Source organism: Mytilus californianus, unplaced genomic scaffold, assembly GCF_021869535.1.
Source record: "Mytilus californianus isolate M0D057914Y unplaced genomic scaffold, xbMytCali1.0.p SCAF_37, whole genome shotgun sequence".
Taxonomy (NCBI): domain Eukaryota; kingdom Metazoa; phylum Mollusca; class Bivalvia; order Mytilida; family Mytilidae; genus Mytilus; species Mytilus californianus.
This window is the reverse complement of record NW_026262687.1, coordinates 568,286-584,518: the sequence shown is the minus strand read 5'-3', so window position 1 is coordinate 584,518 and position 16,233 is coordinate 568,286. Positions and strand designations below refer to the sequence as shown.

The window sequence follows — 16,233 nt, the reverse complement described above, 5'->3', positions numbered from 1 at the left end:
CATAATAAACTTCGCTGGTCATTACTCCTTTGTGGTATAACACAATATTCGTGGATTGTATGTAAAAGAAGAAAACGCGACACCCAATTTCAACTCTATTCATTTAGCAATATAGATGATCATGATAATATACTTGTATCATGCAAGACCTCCTGATTTACAAAATTACTGATTTATCATGGGGCTAAATACATGGTTATAAAAAATGCAAACATGGTCAGATTTTGGTTGATGGGATCACATATAAGTGTTAAAAATGCAAGCCGGAAGCAACAAAACTACTGATTTTTTGTGACAAGTCAATATTTTCAATAAACAAAGGACATACTGGCACCTTAAATTGATACAGACAACATTTTGTATATAAATTTTCATGATGAAGTACAAACATGGTCAGATTTAGGTTAATGCGGTGACATATTGTTTTTATACGAGACAGCTTGAAATATTAAACTGCTGACTTTTTGTGATGCGTCAAAATATTGAATAACAAGGGACATTCCGGCACTCTGGATTGATGTTGACAAAATTTGGTAGTCATTGTGTTTGAATATTGCTGTCATTTGAATTTAAAAAAACCTGCCCCGACATTAATAGAAACTGTCAATGCTAAATTTCAAAACAGATCCAAACTTCTGAAGTTAAGTTAACTTTGAATGTTATCGAAATTTGTGGGTCACTTTCAGGCCTAAATGTTTATCGAAAAAAACAGAGGGAATATGGCTCGGTAATTTAAATTCTTACAACGATAAAGTTAAAACAAATAAGTGGACACAAGAACTGATAAAGGTTTGGGAATATTCTTTGGACTTAATAAAAAGGATTGTAAAACATTAACATTTGTATTCAATTTGGTAAATACTTTATGCTTAGTTTATGTATTTTATTTGGATGCTGTGCTATGATGGTTATCCCAAAATGTTATTTATCATAATATTGTAATTTCTAATAAATTAGACAGTTGAGTTTTATAATAGTACGGATAAAAAAACGCACAATTACGGAAATATTTCTAACGATTTAAAGCTTAGGTTTACATTGGTGGCCTTCGGCATTTATCTAGTCTTTGGTCAGGTTGTTGTATCTTTGACATATTCCGCATGTCCATTCTGAATTTTACTTCAAATTTCAATACACTGATATTCATGTCAAAACAATTATTCTATGTCAATAAAACAAAGTACACAAGCATAACAAATTAACGGAAACCATCTGAGTGTAAACCCTAATGCCATTACATCGTACTGAAAATGAATGTAATTGATATGCAAAACACTGCCTATAATACAACAATCTGCAAATTATCAATAAGCTATTGTAAGTCATAGAGTATTTACTAGCCAATCAAACGCCAAATTATAAATTAAACAAACAAAAATAAAATATAACGAAAATCCCACATTCTGCAATTACAAAGTAAAAATTCAGTTGGTTGTAACGATTGATGATGTATGATGTTTTCCTACCGTTTGCAGAAATACTAAAAAAAACATTTTTTCCTATTTGAAACGCTGATATCACATTGAACAAAGAACTAGTTATGACTGAATTTAAGATAGGACAGTAAGGACAGTCGAAATAAATTTTTTCAACCGGTTCTTCTATACAACGCCTCAAGCAATATATAATTTCAATAAACGCAGATAGGGGCAAAGTAGATATCTAATGTTCAAAATATCACAAACTGATTAGAAAGACAAGCTTATTTAAGAAACAAAACATGAACTTCAGATAGAGCGAACCGATCATGTGGTAGTGTCACCATATAATAACACTGCACTTGCCATGTATATCCACACTCAATTACAATGTGGGTCAACATATATTTGAGAAGACGATACCATCTGTAAATTGACAAATCAGACGACTATCTGTTTAAGAGAACTAGGTTGGTACAATCATGTCACTTGTAAGTTAATACACAGACAATTTGTATGGTCAATCAATTCGTGATAGTGAGTGTAATATCTACCTAGCTACGAGTTCAGCCTTTCTAAATAACAGCTTTTGCAGCAAATGTTGTATACAAAAACCAGTATTGTGTATGCAATCCATAAAGTGTGAACATCAACGAGCGTAATGTTTCAAAGGAGATTTATATCTGTTGCGAAATTTGAAATTTAAATGAGAATTACGTGAGTCATATATTTAAGTCTGAAGTCGTCTATTGTATCAATACGAGGAAAATGTCAAGACATGAGGCAGCCATTCATTCTCGATAGTACTATTAGAAAAAAATGTCAAATTTAGTACGATATATGTTCATGTTAACCATAGAGACTACATGTGTACCTATGGCATAAAAACAAATTGCATATTCTATTATATTTGACGTTTAATCCCTTAGCGTGTGTTATCCTGTTCATGGACATAACGTATTTACCTTTTGGAAAGTTTTGTCATTGTTGTCTTCAAAATGCAGATGTGATCTATGTATTGATAACTTCTCTGTAAACTCGTCTAGCACTTCCTTGATACTGTCCGGAATATCTTAAAAGATCAAAGTTAGTAAATATATAAAAAATTGCAATATTTAACCCCTTTTTATAGATTTTAAAAAGTGGATGTAAGCTTCAAATACATGATCGTTTTCTTATCTTTTCTTGTTTTGTTTTTAAACAGTTTCTTAAAGGTTTGAAATAAATACCAAGATTGAGTTTCGTTTACTTTTAATCAGAAGATAAAGATATGTGACAGTACACGTCTTTCTGACGATAATTTAAGAGAGGCAACTGATACGAAAAGGAGCATTTTAACTCATCAGTAAAAAAATAGACCGACAAAGCAATGAAAAATTCCTTCCTTTCGTTTTTCTTTCATTTTTTTTTCAATATTTTCCCGTATTACAAAACAAAGTCAGTAAATAATAATATATAGAACCTTCTTCCTGCCACTCCATTACTTTTCTCCAAAGGACCTCAATTTCCTTAGCAGTAATTGTTATGTCACCTTTTCCATCTCTGTAATAAAAAATTCGAATGCAGATTTTAGACATGTTAGAACCAGCTAAAACTGAAAATGTTTATTTACTTTTTATCTTAAAATTTGACGACAAGGCTCCACAATAAATCCCGAATATGTTTCATGTTTGTTTTATTTTCAAGAAGACGATTCGAAATCAAATCACCAATGGATGTAGTGGTGATGAAATCCCCAAATCAGACCTAATACATACTTGGTTTATATGTCAGTGTTGTGAACACTTTTTAGAAGTTTATACATATATTTCACAATTCTTACTACATCTATACTTGTCCTAACCTGTTGATTATTTCTATTTAATCAACGTGTGGTCCGTTGACAATAGGTCAACATTCAATTATGACATCTTATGTTCTTGCTTTCTGCTGATATTCCGTTGTGACGTCTTGCAACTAGATGCTCAAAGGAGCCTTTGTCGCTCACCTGATATTTTTTATTTACAATTGATCCACGAAATAATGCAACCGTTATACTTTTGCTTCAGAGATATAAGTCAAAAACTGCCCTTTTCTCTAAGTTCTATTTTTAACCATGCCAGTCATGTTAGTTGGCAGGCAAGGTCATCGGACACATTTGTTATAATAGATATCCTAATGTTGATTATGGCCAAGTTTGGTTAAATGTGTCTCAGTTGTTCAGGAGAAGACTTATAGAAACTATTACAAAAATTTACGAAAAATTGTTAAAAAATGAATATAAAGGGCAATAACTTCTTAAGGGGTAGATTTACTATTTTGATCAGGTTGACTTATTTGTAGATCTCACTTTGTTAATAGTTTATCTCTATCTATAATAATATTTAAGATATTAGCCAAAAACTGCAAAATATCCTTAAAATTACCAATTCAGGTGCAGCAACCCAACAACGGGTTGTCTGATTCATCTGACAATTTGAGGGCAGATAGATCTTAACCTGATGAACATTTTTGCTATAAATGCTTTAGTTTCAGAGATATAAGCCAAAAACTGCATTTTACCCCTATGCTCTATTTTTAGCAATGTTGGACATCTTGGTTGGCAAGCGGGATCATCAGAAGCATTTTTTGAAAAAGATACCCTAGTCATGATTGTGGTTAACTATGGTTAAATTTGTCCCAGTGGTTTCAGAGGAAAAGATTTTTGTAAACGTCAAGAGACGCCGACGACGACGGACGACAGACGACGGATGCCAAGTGATGAGAAAAGCTCACTTTGCGCTTCGGGCCAGGTCAGCTTAAAAGGCGACCATGCCAGATGACGTCACATAAAAAGAACTCATCTTTTTTTCTTCAGGATTATGATTGTCTGCATCTCTCTTCTTAAAATCTTTAGAGAAACAGATTTCATCTCCAAATTTCGTGCATTACGATATTTTTCACCCTCGACAGTAAAATTTTGAATATTAAAAACGCTTGGCAAGCCCTGCATTTGGAATTTAAAAAAATAGCTGTCTCTAATGGATTAATATCTTATGACACTAGATGCAGTGATAGGATATTTAATCACATACAACAATGTATTACTAAGCTAAACTGCAATCAATTCAATCTTCGTGCCTATTATACCATGTAATGTGTAACATGTCTAACATCCACTGATGAGGAAAAGTAACACTAGCGCTAGACACAGTGCAGGTGGTTTTGTCTTGATATCGCAAAAGCATGAGCTCGAACCTCGTCGATGTTAGTACACAGATTTGCTTTCGCAAATTTGCAGATTTAACATTGTTGTGTTGACATTTAAAGTATTCACTTACATTAAACTTGAATATAGACATACAGTCAGAGCTGACATTTGCAGTAACTATTTTGGTAGTTGCAGTTTGGTAAAATCCCTTTTTTTTGACGTTTATAAAATATGCAATCATAATTTCATAAGATATCAAAAAGGAATGCTGTATTCGGATAAACAATCCAAACCGAAAAAAATACAGCTCTTTTATTATGCGACGCCAGGAACCATATTTTACAACATAGTAACTTCATTAACTGTCTGCATAATCGACTGAAAGCGCTTTTAGTTTTAAACATGCAATTCTTTGTGTTTTTTGTCTTTATACCTTTTAAATATACTATTCAACAGAAGTAACAATACACAAGTTTGAACTAAAATGTATGATAAATAATGATAAAGAGGAAAAACTGTTAAGTTATCTAATGAAAAAACACTCAGTTGCACAGCAAATGCATATTATTAAAAGAATCTGACCAAATTGAAAAGTGAGAAAATACGGTGTTATTGAACACAAGGGTCAAATTAATTTTGCCGAAAATAATGACAAAAGTCGGTACTTAATTTCACAAAGATGAGAAAAAAGTATTAAAATACGCAAAGACGTTCAAAATACTACGCAGCCCTCATTTGAGTTCATAGTTTCAAATATTAATATCGATTTTTTTTTTTTTTGGGGTGAAATTACGACTTTTGAAATAACAAAAATTCAAAATAATAATTCGCGTATTTCCCTTAAATCAATGGTTTTGATAAGAAATAACACTTTGTAAATATTAGACCATTTGGGCAATTATTTGCTTTTGATACTAAGTTCAATATATATGGCAAAAATACTGTCTTGTATCGTTTCTTTTGTTAACAAGTATATATAAAGTATGAACTTTCGGTTATGCTCAGCCAAGTACAAGTTAACGATATGTGCAACAAAAACGTGTTGAAATAAAGCATTTTGATTTCATATGTGTAAAACCATTTTGGATGAGATAGTTTTTGAAACGTACAAGTTTTCCAAAATGGTAATGCATTTTCTGTAAAGATCAAGGTGGAAACGCACTTCATCAACATCTTCAATGTCTGACAATCGAACAATAATTTTCATAGTCTGTTTCTTTGCAAGATTGAGTTCACTTTCAAACCGTTGAATAGTTTCGGTCAGCGTTCGTTTCTACAACATAATTTGAAATTAAAGCATTCAATATAATATTTTAGCTTGACTTCTTTATAACATTAAAATTAATTCATGTATTTTTATACGTTTATTCTACAAGAATTACGTGTGGAAAAGAATCAAGTACAGTGTAGTAAATTATAACAAGTGTAAGTCCTAACTTGGGAAATAAGATAAAATTGGATTATAGCTTACATTTGTACCATTCCTCTGGTATGTAGTAAATGGTAATACATTATATATTTTCCGACAGTGAAAGGTTATTGTGTTATTCCGAAGTTCCATCAGAGCGAGGAAAATGACATTGTATATTCTATGTTACAGATTTTGAAAAATATTTGAAACAAATTTTTATTGTGAATGTCATCAAACTAGCTGGCTCCAAGTGTTGCTGTTGTTTGTAAAGCATACAACCCGTCATTGTGTTGTTGTCGTATATCCCTATTTTTTGACATTTTTACCTATTAAGTTTGTTTGTTTTTTTCACACATCGTTGTCAAGATAATGGATTACAAGTTAGAGGTTTATCTAGCTATAAAACCTGGTTTATTCTACAATTTTCTACATAACAAAAATGCCTGTACCAAGTCAGGAATATGACAGTTCGTTGTCCATACGTTTAATGTGTTATAACTTTTGATTTTGCCATTTGATATGGTACTTTCCGTTTTGAAGTTTCCTCGAAGTTCAGTACTTTTGTGATTTAACGTTTTATACTAACAAAGTAGTCCTATTATTTGGACAGTGTTTTGCTCTAGCATTTTCGGGTATTTGCATGTGCGCTTCTTCCATTGTATATTTTAGTCAGATAACTAGAAGGAATTAATTATTTAAAAACATGTTAATATTTAAACGGGTGATATTTAAATTACTAGTAACAAAGGAAACCAAGTAGCACAACACTTATTTTTTTTTTTTTTTTTGATGAAACGAAAAAAAAATTCAAGTGGATACGTTTGACATATAATGTACAGCAATATTCTAGTTCTAAATTATAATATGTGATGGTGTAACCTCATTTTGTGGAAGGAGAAGATGTTTTTATAAGTGTAGAGTATGTGGGGTCGATAAATTAAGAACCTGCCAAAGTCTTTAGTAAATGTTCCCAGGTTAACCTACCTCCTCTACCAGTTCTCTAATTCTTTCAGATTTTTTTGTCATATTCGAAGAGTGATGCTCCATAAGTACTTTGATGTCTCTGCTATGATTATCTATTTTGGTTTTGATATCTAATTCGTGCTGTTCTCTCATTGACTGCAGCATTGCTTCATATTTTGTCTGTTCAGACAAAATATCGCTAGCAGCGTCTTTACGTATCAAGTCAAGCTAGTAATATAGAACCAGAATACATGGTATAGAAAAGATAAATATATTTCATCTAGGAGATATTTTTCGATGTATTTTTTTTCTGAAACGTATAATGTAAATAATCATATTGTATGATGTTATTTGCTGCATACGATCACAGGCATACAATTTTGTAACAACAGTTCTGAAGCGTAATTTGTCTACATACGGATTATCAGTTGTACACACTTGAAAACAATTGAAAGTCCAATATAAAACAATATATTCAAATGGGTTGTTCCAAAAAGCATAACGTTCTACTGTAATTGTTGATAAAACCCGTAGTGTTTCGAGTAATTTAGCATATACAAACATATGTCAGTTTTTTCCTAAACAATTATGTATTGGCATTATTTATATTTTGGAACTATTAGTACCTCAAGATGGATGTTTTTGCAAATTGGTAGCCATAAAAGTCGATCTTACTTAATTGGTGTCGTCATCTACTAAAATTGCCACTTTTTGTGTCTTGTTCTTTAGTATCATATATTGGCATATTCTGAATATCTATAAAAGACGGAAGCGTAAAATTGTCGAATTTTAAGTCTAATTAGTCTAAAAAAGATTTTCAAATTGTAAAAAGAGCTCATAGACTGATCTTCAACATACGTGCTCGGTTTAAAAGTTGTGCGACAGTTTCCCGTGTTGTCTACATAAGGCTTATCAGTGACGCTCAAATCAAAACATATGTATTGAAGTTTTGTTTTTATTTGACGTAACAACATTACTATCGATAAATGTATCGGTTATTGCTATATTTACTTACCTCTTTGGTGAATTTTTCCGTGGATTGCTGAATAAATTGCTCATACTGAGCTCTCTCTGTTTTTTCAAATTTCGAAGTCTGCGAAAAAGAATCACATGTTTTTTTAGGTCCTACTCAACAAATTGAAACTACAACTTTTTTTGTTGAAAAAAAAACCTAAATTGATAACTTATATGTTTCTCTTATTTCAAGTGAGAAGTTCCCTTCAAAGTTGTCAGCCAATTTTATTTTATAATGTACATTAAAAAGACATATCCAGTTTAATAAAAAAAAACCTATTCCTGACATTATATGTGTGAAAGGTCTCCATTTCATAATACACCAGACCTGTTTCTTAAATTTTTTTAATGATCCGTTTCATCCGAAACCAACAGTTTCAATCATTGAAATAATAGTGTAAAAGAGCTCATCATATTGTTTTGAATTGTTGATAACCACTAACTGACGTATATATTTCTTGTATTTCGTTACGTTGTTGTGTTACTGAGCCATTGAAATAATCCCACATATACAATAGGTAATACGTTTACTGAATTTATAAAATGAAAACTTTGTTTTGAAAAAAAAACTGGAAGTGGAATAATAGATTATGAGCAATCCTACTACGAATGGCTCTGACAAGTGGTAGTGATATAGAATCATCTTAAAGATATCTTCTTTAACGCCAAAACTGTCTTGTTATGATCGTTTTCAGTATATGCTGTGCTATACCTTTATATGATGTGCACCTGTTATTATATGATGTGCAAATCCCTTTATATGATGTGCAAATATCATTATATTATGTGCAAGTATCATTATATGATGTCTAAACATCTTTCTATGATGTGGAAATATACTTACATGTTGTGAAAACATTTTTTAAGGATGTGCAAACATTTTTATATGATGTGCAAATATCCTTGTATGATGTGCAAATGTACTTATATGATATGCACATATACTTATATGATGTACAAATATACTTATATTATGTGCAAGTATCTTTATATGATATGCATTTTCCTTATATTTTGTACACACATCTTCATATGATGTGGTTGTGTCGTTATATTATGTGCATGTTACCTTATGTGATTGTGTTCGATTTACTTCATTATATGAAGCCAAAATCTCATTTTTGGATGTGCTTTTATGGTCGTCTTGGTAAATGAACATGATTACCATTAGACTGATTACTGTCTACGTCATAACTGATTCCGATCTGCTTCTGCGGAATTAATATAAACCTGATACAAATCGGTAGCTGTAGTTTGGAAAATGGTAGAGATTTGAAAAGATATAAACCTTGGTATGTTGGTACCTCTTTTTAAGATGAAACAAATCACATCAGCTATTGTTGGAAAATTGTCAAAATATCAATTGCAAAGTTTAGTTTTAATGGATAGATCTACAATAATGAACATACGGAGTCTACAATAATAACCATACGATGAAAGCTATGAACTTAAAGATGCTGTATGCTCACTTCAACAGGTGTAGGTATTATATTTGTTAATATCTTTATACCTAGCGTTAGCGTTTTTTCTATAAGAAGTTCAGATATGAATTATCAGTATGTTAATTTTTTTGTTAAATTTGCCTTGCTGATCATTTAGGCTGTTCAGGTTTCTCTTTTTATATTATTTTTCTCAAGATAGACACACAAATGGAAAGAAATCGGACATTGATAGGGTAATGAGTCATGTAATGAACCGGTCATTTCAAACCCCAAAAAACAGGGGGTAGGAAGAAATTAATGAAGCTTTTACGTTTTTTGAATAGAAAGGTGGTATTCAATTGTCCATAGTTAAAGATTTGCTGCCTTATAATGTTATGGCGATTTCTCTTGTGGAAGAAATTAATGGAGCTTTTTTTTAATTTTATTTTTGGAATAGAAAGGTGGTATTCAGTTGTTCATAGTTATGGATTTACCGCCGTATAATGTTATGGCGTTTCTCTTATGGTTGGGGGCCTGTTATCTATTTCTTGAATGAATAGAAATGTCTCGTATCACACTGCACGGAGTGTGACATGAAAAAGTGATACGAAAATCCGCGTTAATCTGATTGGTTTATCCAGCATCATAAGACGACATTACAACATTTCCATTGGCTACTCATTATGTCATTGCTGACTGTCAAAGGTTACGACGATGAATCTTTCGTCCATGACAATGGACATACATTATGTGCTTTCGTCAGTACTATACAAAACACTCACACTTTTCACATGGAAATCTTCTTTTTGTCAAATTTAATTACATTCTGAAGCATAAAAAAAGTCTTAAAATGTTTGATGTTAAAGTTTGACACCAGAAAAGGACATATGACGGCATACTGTATTGTGCAAAAGACTAGATTGACGATTCGCGGATTTTTTCATTAAACACAATGAGAGTGTTGACCATAAGACAAATGGGTTTAACAACTTAAGATATTAGATTACAAGCACATAATATAATGACACAACCACATCATATAACATGTATAAAGATGTTTGCACATGATATAAATATGTTTGCACATAATATAAGGCAAAATGCACACAATATAAGGGAAAATGCACATCATATAAGGATATTTGCACATCAAATAAGTATATGTGCACATCACATAATTTTAGATACATGGTGTGTCTAAATACCACATGTGAAGACAGTCGGTAAGATAAATTCGTTATACCTAATACGATATATATGGAGTCAGTAGATTACATATGGGATGAAAGCATATGGAATTAACTGACCCAATATATATCGTATTAGGTCACTAGCACACCATGTAACGAATTTATCTTACCGACTGTCTTCACATGTGGTATTTAGACTATCGGCCTATCAAAGTGATTAAGTTTTCAATACTTAGTTTTAACATGTTTAAGAAACAACTTCCATTTGTATATACACAAAACAAATGTCAACAATAACAATGTGTTAGCTTTAAGTTTATTTTATGAATGTATTTCATTCGTTCATTATCAGTTTCGTCGTCTGTTTAAACCTTTCAGATTCCTTTTTATGTTGTGAAAGGGAAGTAACTCAACATGGTAACTTACCATGTATTTTTTAGGGCACCCTATACCAAATATATATAGTCACCATGTGTAGTCCGTTAACCAATCATATCCCCATAAATCTATTGGAGGTACATTTGCACATCATATAAGGATATTTGCACATCATATAAGAACGTTTGCACATCATATAAGAATGTGTGCACATCATATAAGAACATTTACACATCATATAAGTATATAAACACATCATGTAAGTATATATGCACATCATATTAGTATGTTTGCACATCATATAAGGATATCTGTACATCATATAAAGGTGTTTTCACATCATATAATGCCAAGTGCATATCATATAAAGGTAAATTCACATCATAAACTGAAAATGGGCATACCAAGACAGTTTTGGCGTTCCATACTATCCAGTAAAATTATGTTCATATCTTTCAGTAATAATAGTGGAAATGATACAGGTATTTTCTAAACTTAAAGTATTTCAGAAGGTTAAACCTATGAACGGAAACAGCTGGAATGTCTTGTAAACAAAATATCGAGTTACGGTCACTGCGTCTATGTTCATTTTCTTAAAAGGCTGATTTCAAAACTATCATATATCGTATTATTTTACAGATTTAAACAATACAACAGTTTCGTCAAAACCTTATTCTAACTGTAAGAAAACGGATACTTACAAATGTTATAACCACATTCCAGACCTCTTTTCCCCAGAATATGAACTACCGAATGAGACTGATTATGCTGCTCAGTCTTTAGTTTTTCTATCTATTGTTATCTGTTTGTTATTACGCGTTATATGTTTAAAAGTCCCTTTAGTTTTTTTTTGCCTCTCTCTAACCACTGTATAAAGGTGAATCATGAGAATAACAATGTGTACATTGCAATGCTAATAGTATGTAGTTCAACTTGAAATAATACTTTGAATAACTTTAACGAGTAGTTAAAAGTTAATCTCATAATTAGTAGATACAATGAATACATTTCGTTGTTCAATTATTTTTTATCAATATATAAGGCAACAACCGTAGGAATTGTATAATTGCTAATCAAATACATTGTTCGTAGTAATCATGGTAATTTATGAGAATTTCCCCCCAATTCTTTGTAAATCAGGACCAATAACTTCTTTTCCTGCTCGGAATTATAGCCTTCTCTTTACAAAGATGATTGAATACTGCTATCTGTATATGTGTTTCTTTTTTTGGTATGGCAACCTATTCATTTTTCATATTGGTTTTCATTGGGCTATTCGAAATCTGCATGCAGGTAAATATAATTTAAGTAAATGCAGAAATTTGGGGACACTTTGCAATAACAAATATTTAAATTTCAACAGTAACTAGAGCCACATTCGTTTTTTTTTATCCGAAATGATTGAGTCGGTTGATAGGTGAACGAAAAAAAAATGAATTGAATGAGTAAAATTGTGATTCTAAATGTTTTCAATATTGTTTAATCTACTGTTACCATGCAACTCAGAAACATGTCAGTGTATGTTGGTTGTATTCAGTTTATCTATTTGTTAACTCAAAATTTTCCGTTAACCTCTTAAAATTATTTATATCCTTAAACTTTAATTCTATAAAGACGCGGTAAAACTGTTTAATAAAAATTATAAAGCAGATCTTATGACATATATCTTTCGTGTATAAATAGAGAACAACCGTTTTTATTAAATACTTAGCATATAAATACGAAAGTTCAAGTGTTTCTTGGAAGAAACAAATTGCTTGTATAAAATTTCCAAAGTGTACTAGTATGTTTAGTCAGCAATTTCGAAATATGAAGTTGCATTTTCCGAAAATGTGCAAAACCTCAATTGTATACTATAAAAACAATTTACCTATATGTATCATATCGTACAGTGACGGTTGCTTGTCAATTTGTATTAGGGCCTTTCTTTACTCTGAATAAAAACATCATTGAGATCCCAGTCTTTTGCTTTTTGATGGGTATTAGTTAGATGTCAATTAATTACCAACCCCACAAGGGTTTACACCTCAATATGAAAATCATTACCTTCTCAAATAGATTCAAATAGAAATATATTCTAATAAAATCACAGAGTGGATGTGAAACGGTATTAACACATCCCAAAACTAAATGAGATAGGGAAACGACAGTTCTATTTAATTAAGATTATAATCTGCTATTGAAAGGTCACAATTTCCTCTTTTTACACTAGTTTTAACAAGCGACGAAAGAGAATCTTAATTAATCTGACGACTCTGCTTCCAAATATTTTCAATAGATGGCAATACAGTTTTGTTTGTCCTGTTTTCAAAACGTTTGTAACATCTTGACCTTAAACGATGTCATGGTAATTACATTGCAGTAGTGATCACATCTTAACTTCGACGTTTCAGTTTGAAATTGTAGATTTGTTTTCTTTTTTGACGTGCGATTTTACTGACGTATGATAAAAAAAAAACTTTTAATGTTGTAGATGGTTAAGATTTATAAGTGAATCTATGTTATCAAAATAGAGAGCATAAATTTTGAATAATAGAATCAATGGATTTAAATTAAAAAAAAATGCTTTTTATTATCTTCAAGATTGTCAATACAAGGCTTTGACTTCTTTATCTCTATTTTATTTTTGTTGCCTACTTTGGTTTCCTCAGTATTTACCTCTTCTTGAAATATTTCCACCAAGCTCGCCGTTGCTTTTTTTATCCTAGAACGAAATGTGTCTTGTAGACTTGATATTGCTCTGCAAATGTCTCCCACTGATACAGAAATAAGCTGTTCTTTAGTAAATTCTTGTTGAACTGCTTGTAGCCGCTAGACATACAATAAAAAAATGATCACATATCATTACATGTATATAACGTATTCCTTGCCCTCTATAAATACATTTTCGGATTATACACAAATGAATGTACAATGCAAACATACCTTATATCTTACATGTTTTCATTATTAATATAATGTGTTATTCATATTATGTTGATCTAAACTATATGGCGATTTTCCATTACAACTACCTTGATATAACACTGACGGGCTTGTGTACGAGTTTATTGTATGTGTTGTGCTCTATTAGGGGTTGAATCCTAGATATACTAATAACGCACATGCTTGTATTTGACTAATCGAATATTTCGACTGGGTTGAGGATCCTTGTGAACGAGACAATCTTAGGCAAGAGCCAAAGCACAGTTTTTCCATGACAATATTGGGAAATATACAATTTAACTAATCCACGTGCATCATGATTTATATTTAAAGATTGATGTGATTTTAGTTATGTTTGCACGCAGGTATCTACGAAAAACGTAAATGAAATCAGTTTTATAAGTCATGTATATAACAAAGGAAGATGTGGTATGATTGCCAAAGAGACAACTCTCCACCAGAGACCAAATGACACAGACATAACAGCTATAGGTCACCATACGGCCTTCAACAATGAGCAAAGCCCATACCGCATAGTCAGCTATAAAAGGCCCCGAAATCACAAATGTAAAACAATTCCCACGAGAAAACTAACGATCTAATTTATGTACAAAAAATGAACAGCAAAACTAATATGCCAAACAAATGAAAAAAAGACAAATATGTAATACAGCAACAAACAACAACCCCTGAACTACAGGCTCCTGACTTTGGACAGGCGCATACATAGAGAATGTGGCGGCGTTAAATATGTAAGCGATATCCCAACTCTCCCTTAACCGGAGAGAGTGTAGGTGTAACAATACAAGATCAGAACGAATTATACAAGTCAGTTGAAAAAAGGATTAACTCGTCAGATGGATACATATAGAAATACATCTAAGTGACGTTGCTGGGTACATCCCAACAACGTAAAGCCACTTTGTACAGATCTAAGAATACTCGCAGTCACTGTCAGTTTAATCAAAGCCAATAACAACGAATAAGGAAAATCATGCATCTAAGACTAAGTTATCAATCATTACACTTTCAACATTCAATTGGTTTAGTGTAAAGAAATTATTAGCAGTCAGATAAAAACATGACCTAGTGCAATGCCAAGATAAAAAATTTCTTCAATTATGACAATAGTTATAACATAACTATCACTGGAACAATATTGATTTTTGATAACAGTTTGTACGGTGATATCGTGACCTCTCCCTAATAAATGTCTGTATCTGCTCTTGATAATTCAATATAAACTGTTGGTCACATGACATGAGATAATTTATATTCGACGGACAAATGGGGCACATTACAGTTCTATTTCTCTACAGCCGTTTAATCAAAAACCGACTCATGATGAGAAGGACAATGGATTTAAAGCAAGCTTCAAATAGTAGCGAAATTAATTCAGAATAACTCGAATGATGCAGTCGAATATTTACCGAATTTGTATACAAAAGCCATGTGGAAATAAAAAGCCTCAAATAGTCTCTATCGCCAACGTGGTATTAATATTAATACTTATGAATTCAGGAAACAACATATTTTGAGCTTCAGTAGTGTTAATAATGTCAATTTTGCCAGGCCGACTTTATGTCCATCCATATCAAGATAACAAACAGATTTTGAAACAAGTTTACATAACGATTCATTTGGGGGGAAAAAACTGTCAGGTTTGTATTGCTGATTCATGTCGACTCTTTTTGTAGACTTCGTGAGAATTTTTTTGTAATTTGGCAAGAAAAGAAACGTTACGTTGGTTTTTAACTAAAACAAACATATGTTAATTTCAAATATTTTCAAGATTAAAACTAGTGACCTGAATTATTAATATACCAAATTATTTCACGTGTAAATCATTTTGAATGACGTGACGTCATTTTCTGATTTCAAAGAAATTATATTTTGTTTTCATTTACCTGTGTAAAGATGGAATCTAGTTGTCCTTTTGGTCATTAAATGTGTCGAACAATATTGTTAATAAAATGTCGCTTGGAAAATTGAAAAAAGTTACACGAAAGTCAATGCCCCGTCTATGCAAAAATAAGAGAGAGCAAGCTATTGGGGTGTTGACAGCAGGTTGGACTCATATGCAGGTTGCAAATTATTTTAATGTATCTAGACATCTAGAATGACTATTTGTAGGCTGCAGACTTTAACAAAACGCATTTAAATAGCAGGTCGAACAACGGTTGTTCTTCAAAGTGCTGACTGTAATGGCGACTGCCAAATAAACGGATCACCAGATTTAACAAAATGTATTATTATTAATTTATTACTAAACAGAAAACAATAAACTTGCGGAAAAGATGGTACACCGCAAACATGAGGTGCAAAAATTGGAACACCATATCCA

At 31.7% G+C, this 16,233-nt stretch overlaps 1 protein-coding gene across 3 annotated transcripts in view; it reads right to left on the bottom strand.

The window, feature by feature from the left end:
* Positions 1–16,233, bottom strand: part of LOC127736802 (tropomyosin alpha-3 chain-like) — a 53,692-nt gene that overhangs the window by 16,741 nt on the left and 20,718 nt on the right. For all 3 annotated transcript variants that reach the window (XM_052247401.1, XM_052247402.1, XM_052247400.1), the window contains exons 5-10: positions 13,623–13,775; positions 7,977–8,054; positions 6,983–7,189; positions 5,697–5,860; positions 2,881–2,960; positions 2,384–2,490 (exon numbers count right to left, since the gene is read on the bottom strand). In XM_052247401.1, coding sequence (XP_052103361.1) covers positions 2,384–2,490; positions 2,881–2,960; positions 5,697–5,860; positions 6,983–7,189; positions 7,977–8,054; positions 13,623–13,775 — 789 coding nt within the window. The remainder of the gene's footprint in view (positions 1–2,383; positions 2,491–2,880; positions 2,961–5,696; positions 5,861–6,982; positions 7,190–7,976; positions 8,055–13,622; positions 13,776–16,233) is intronic.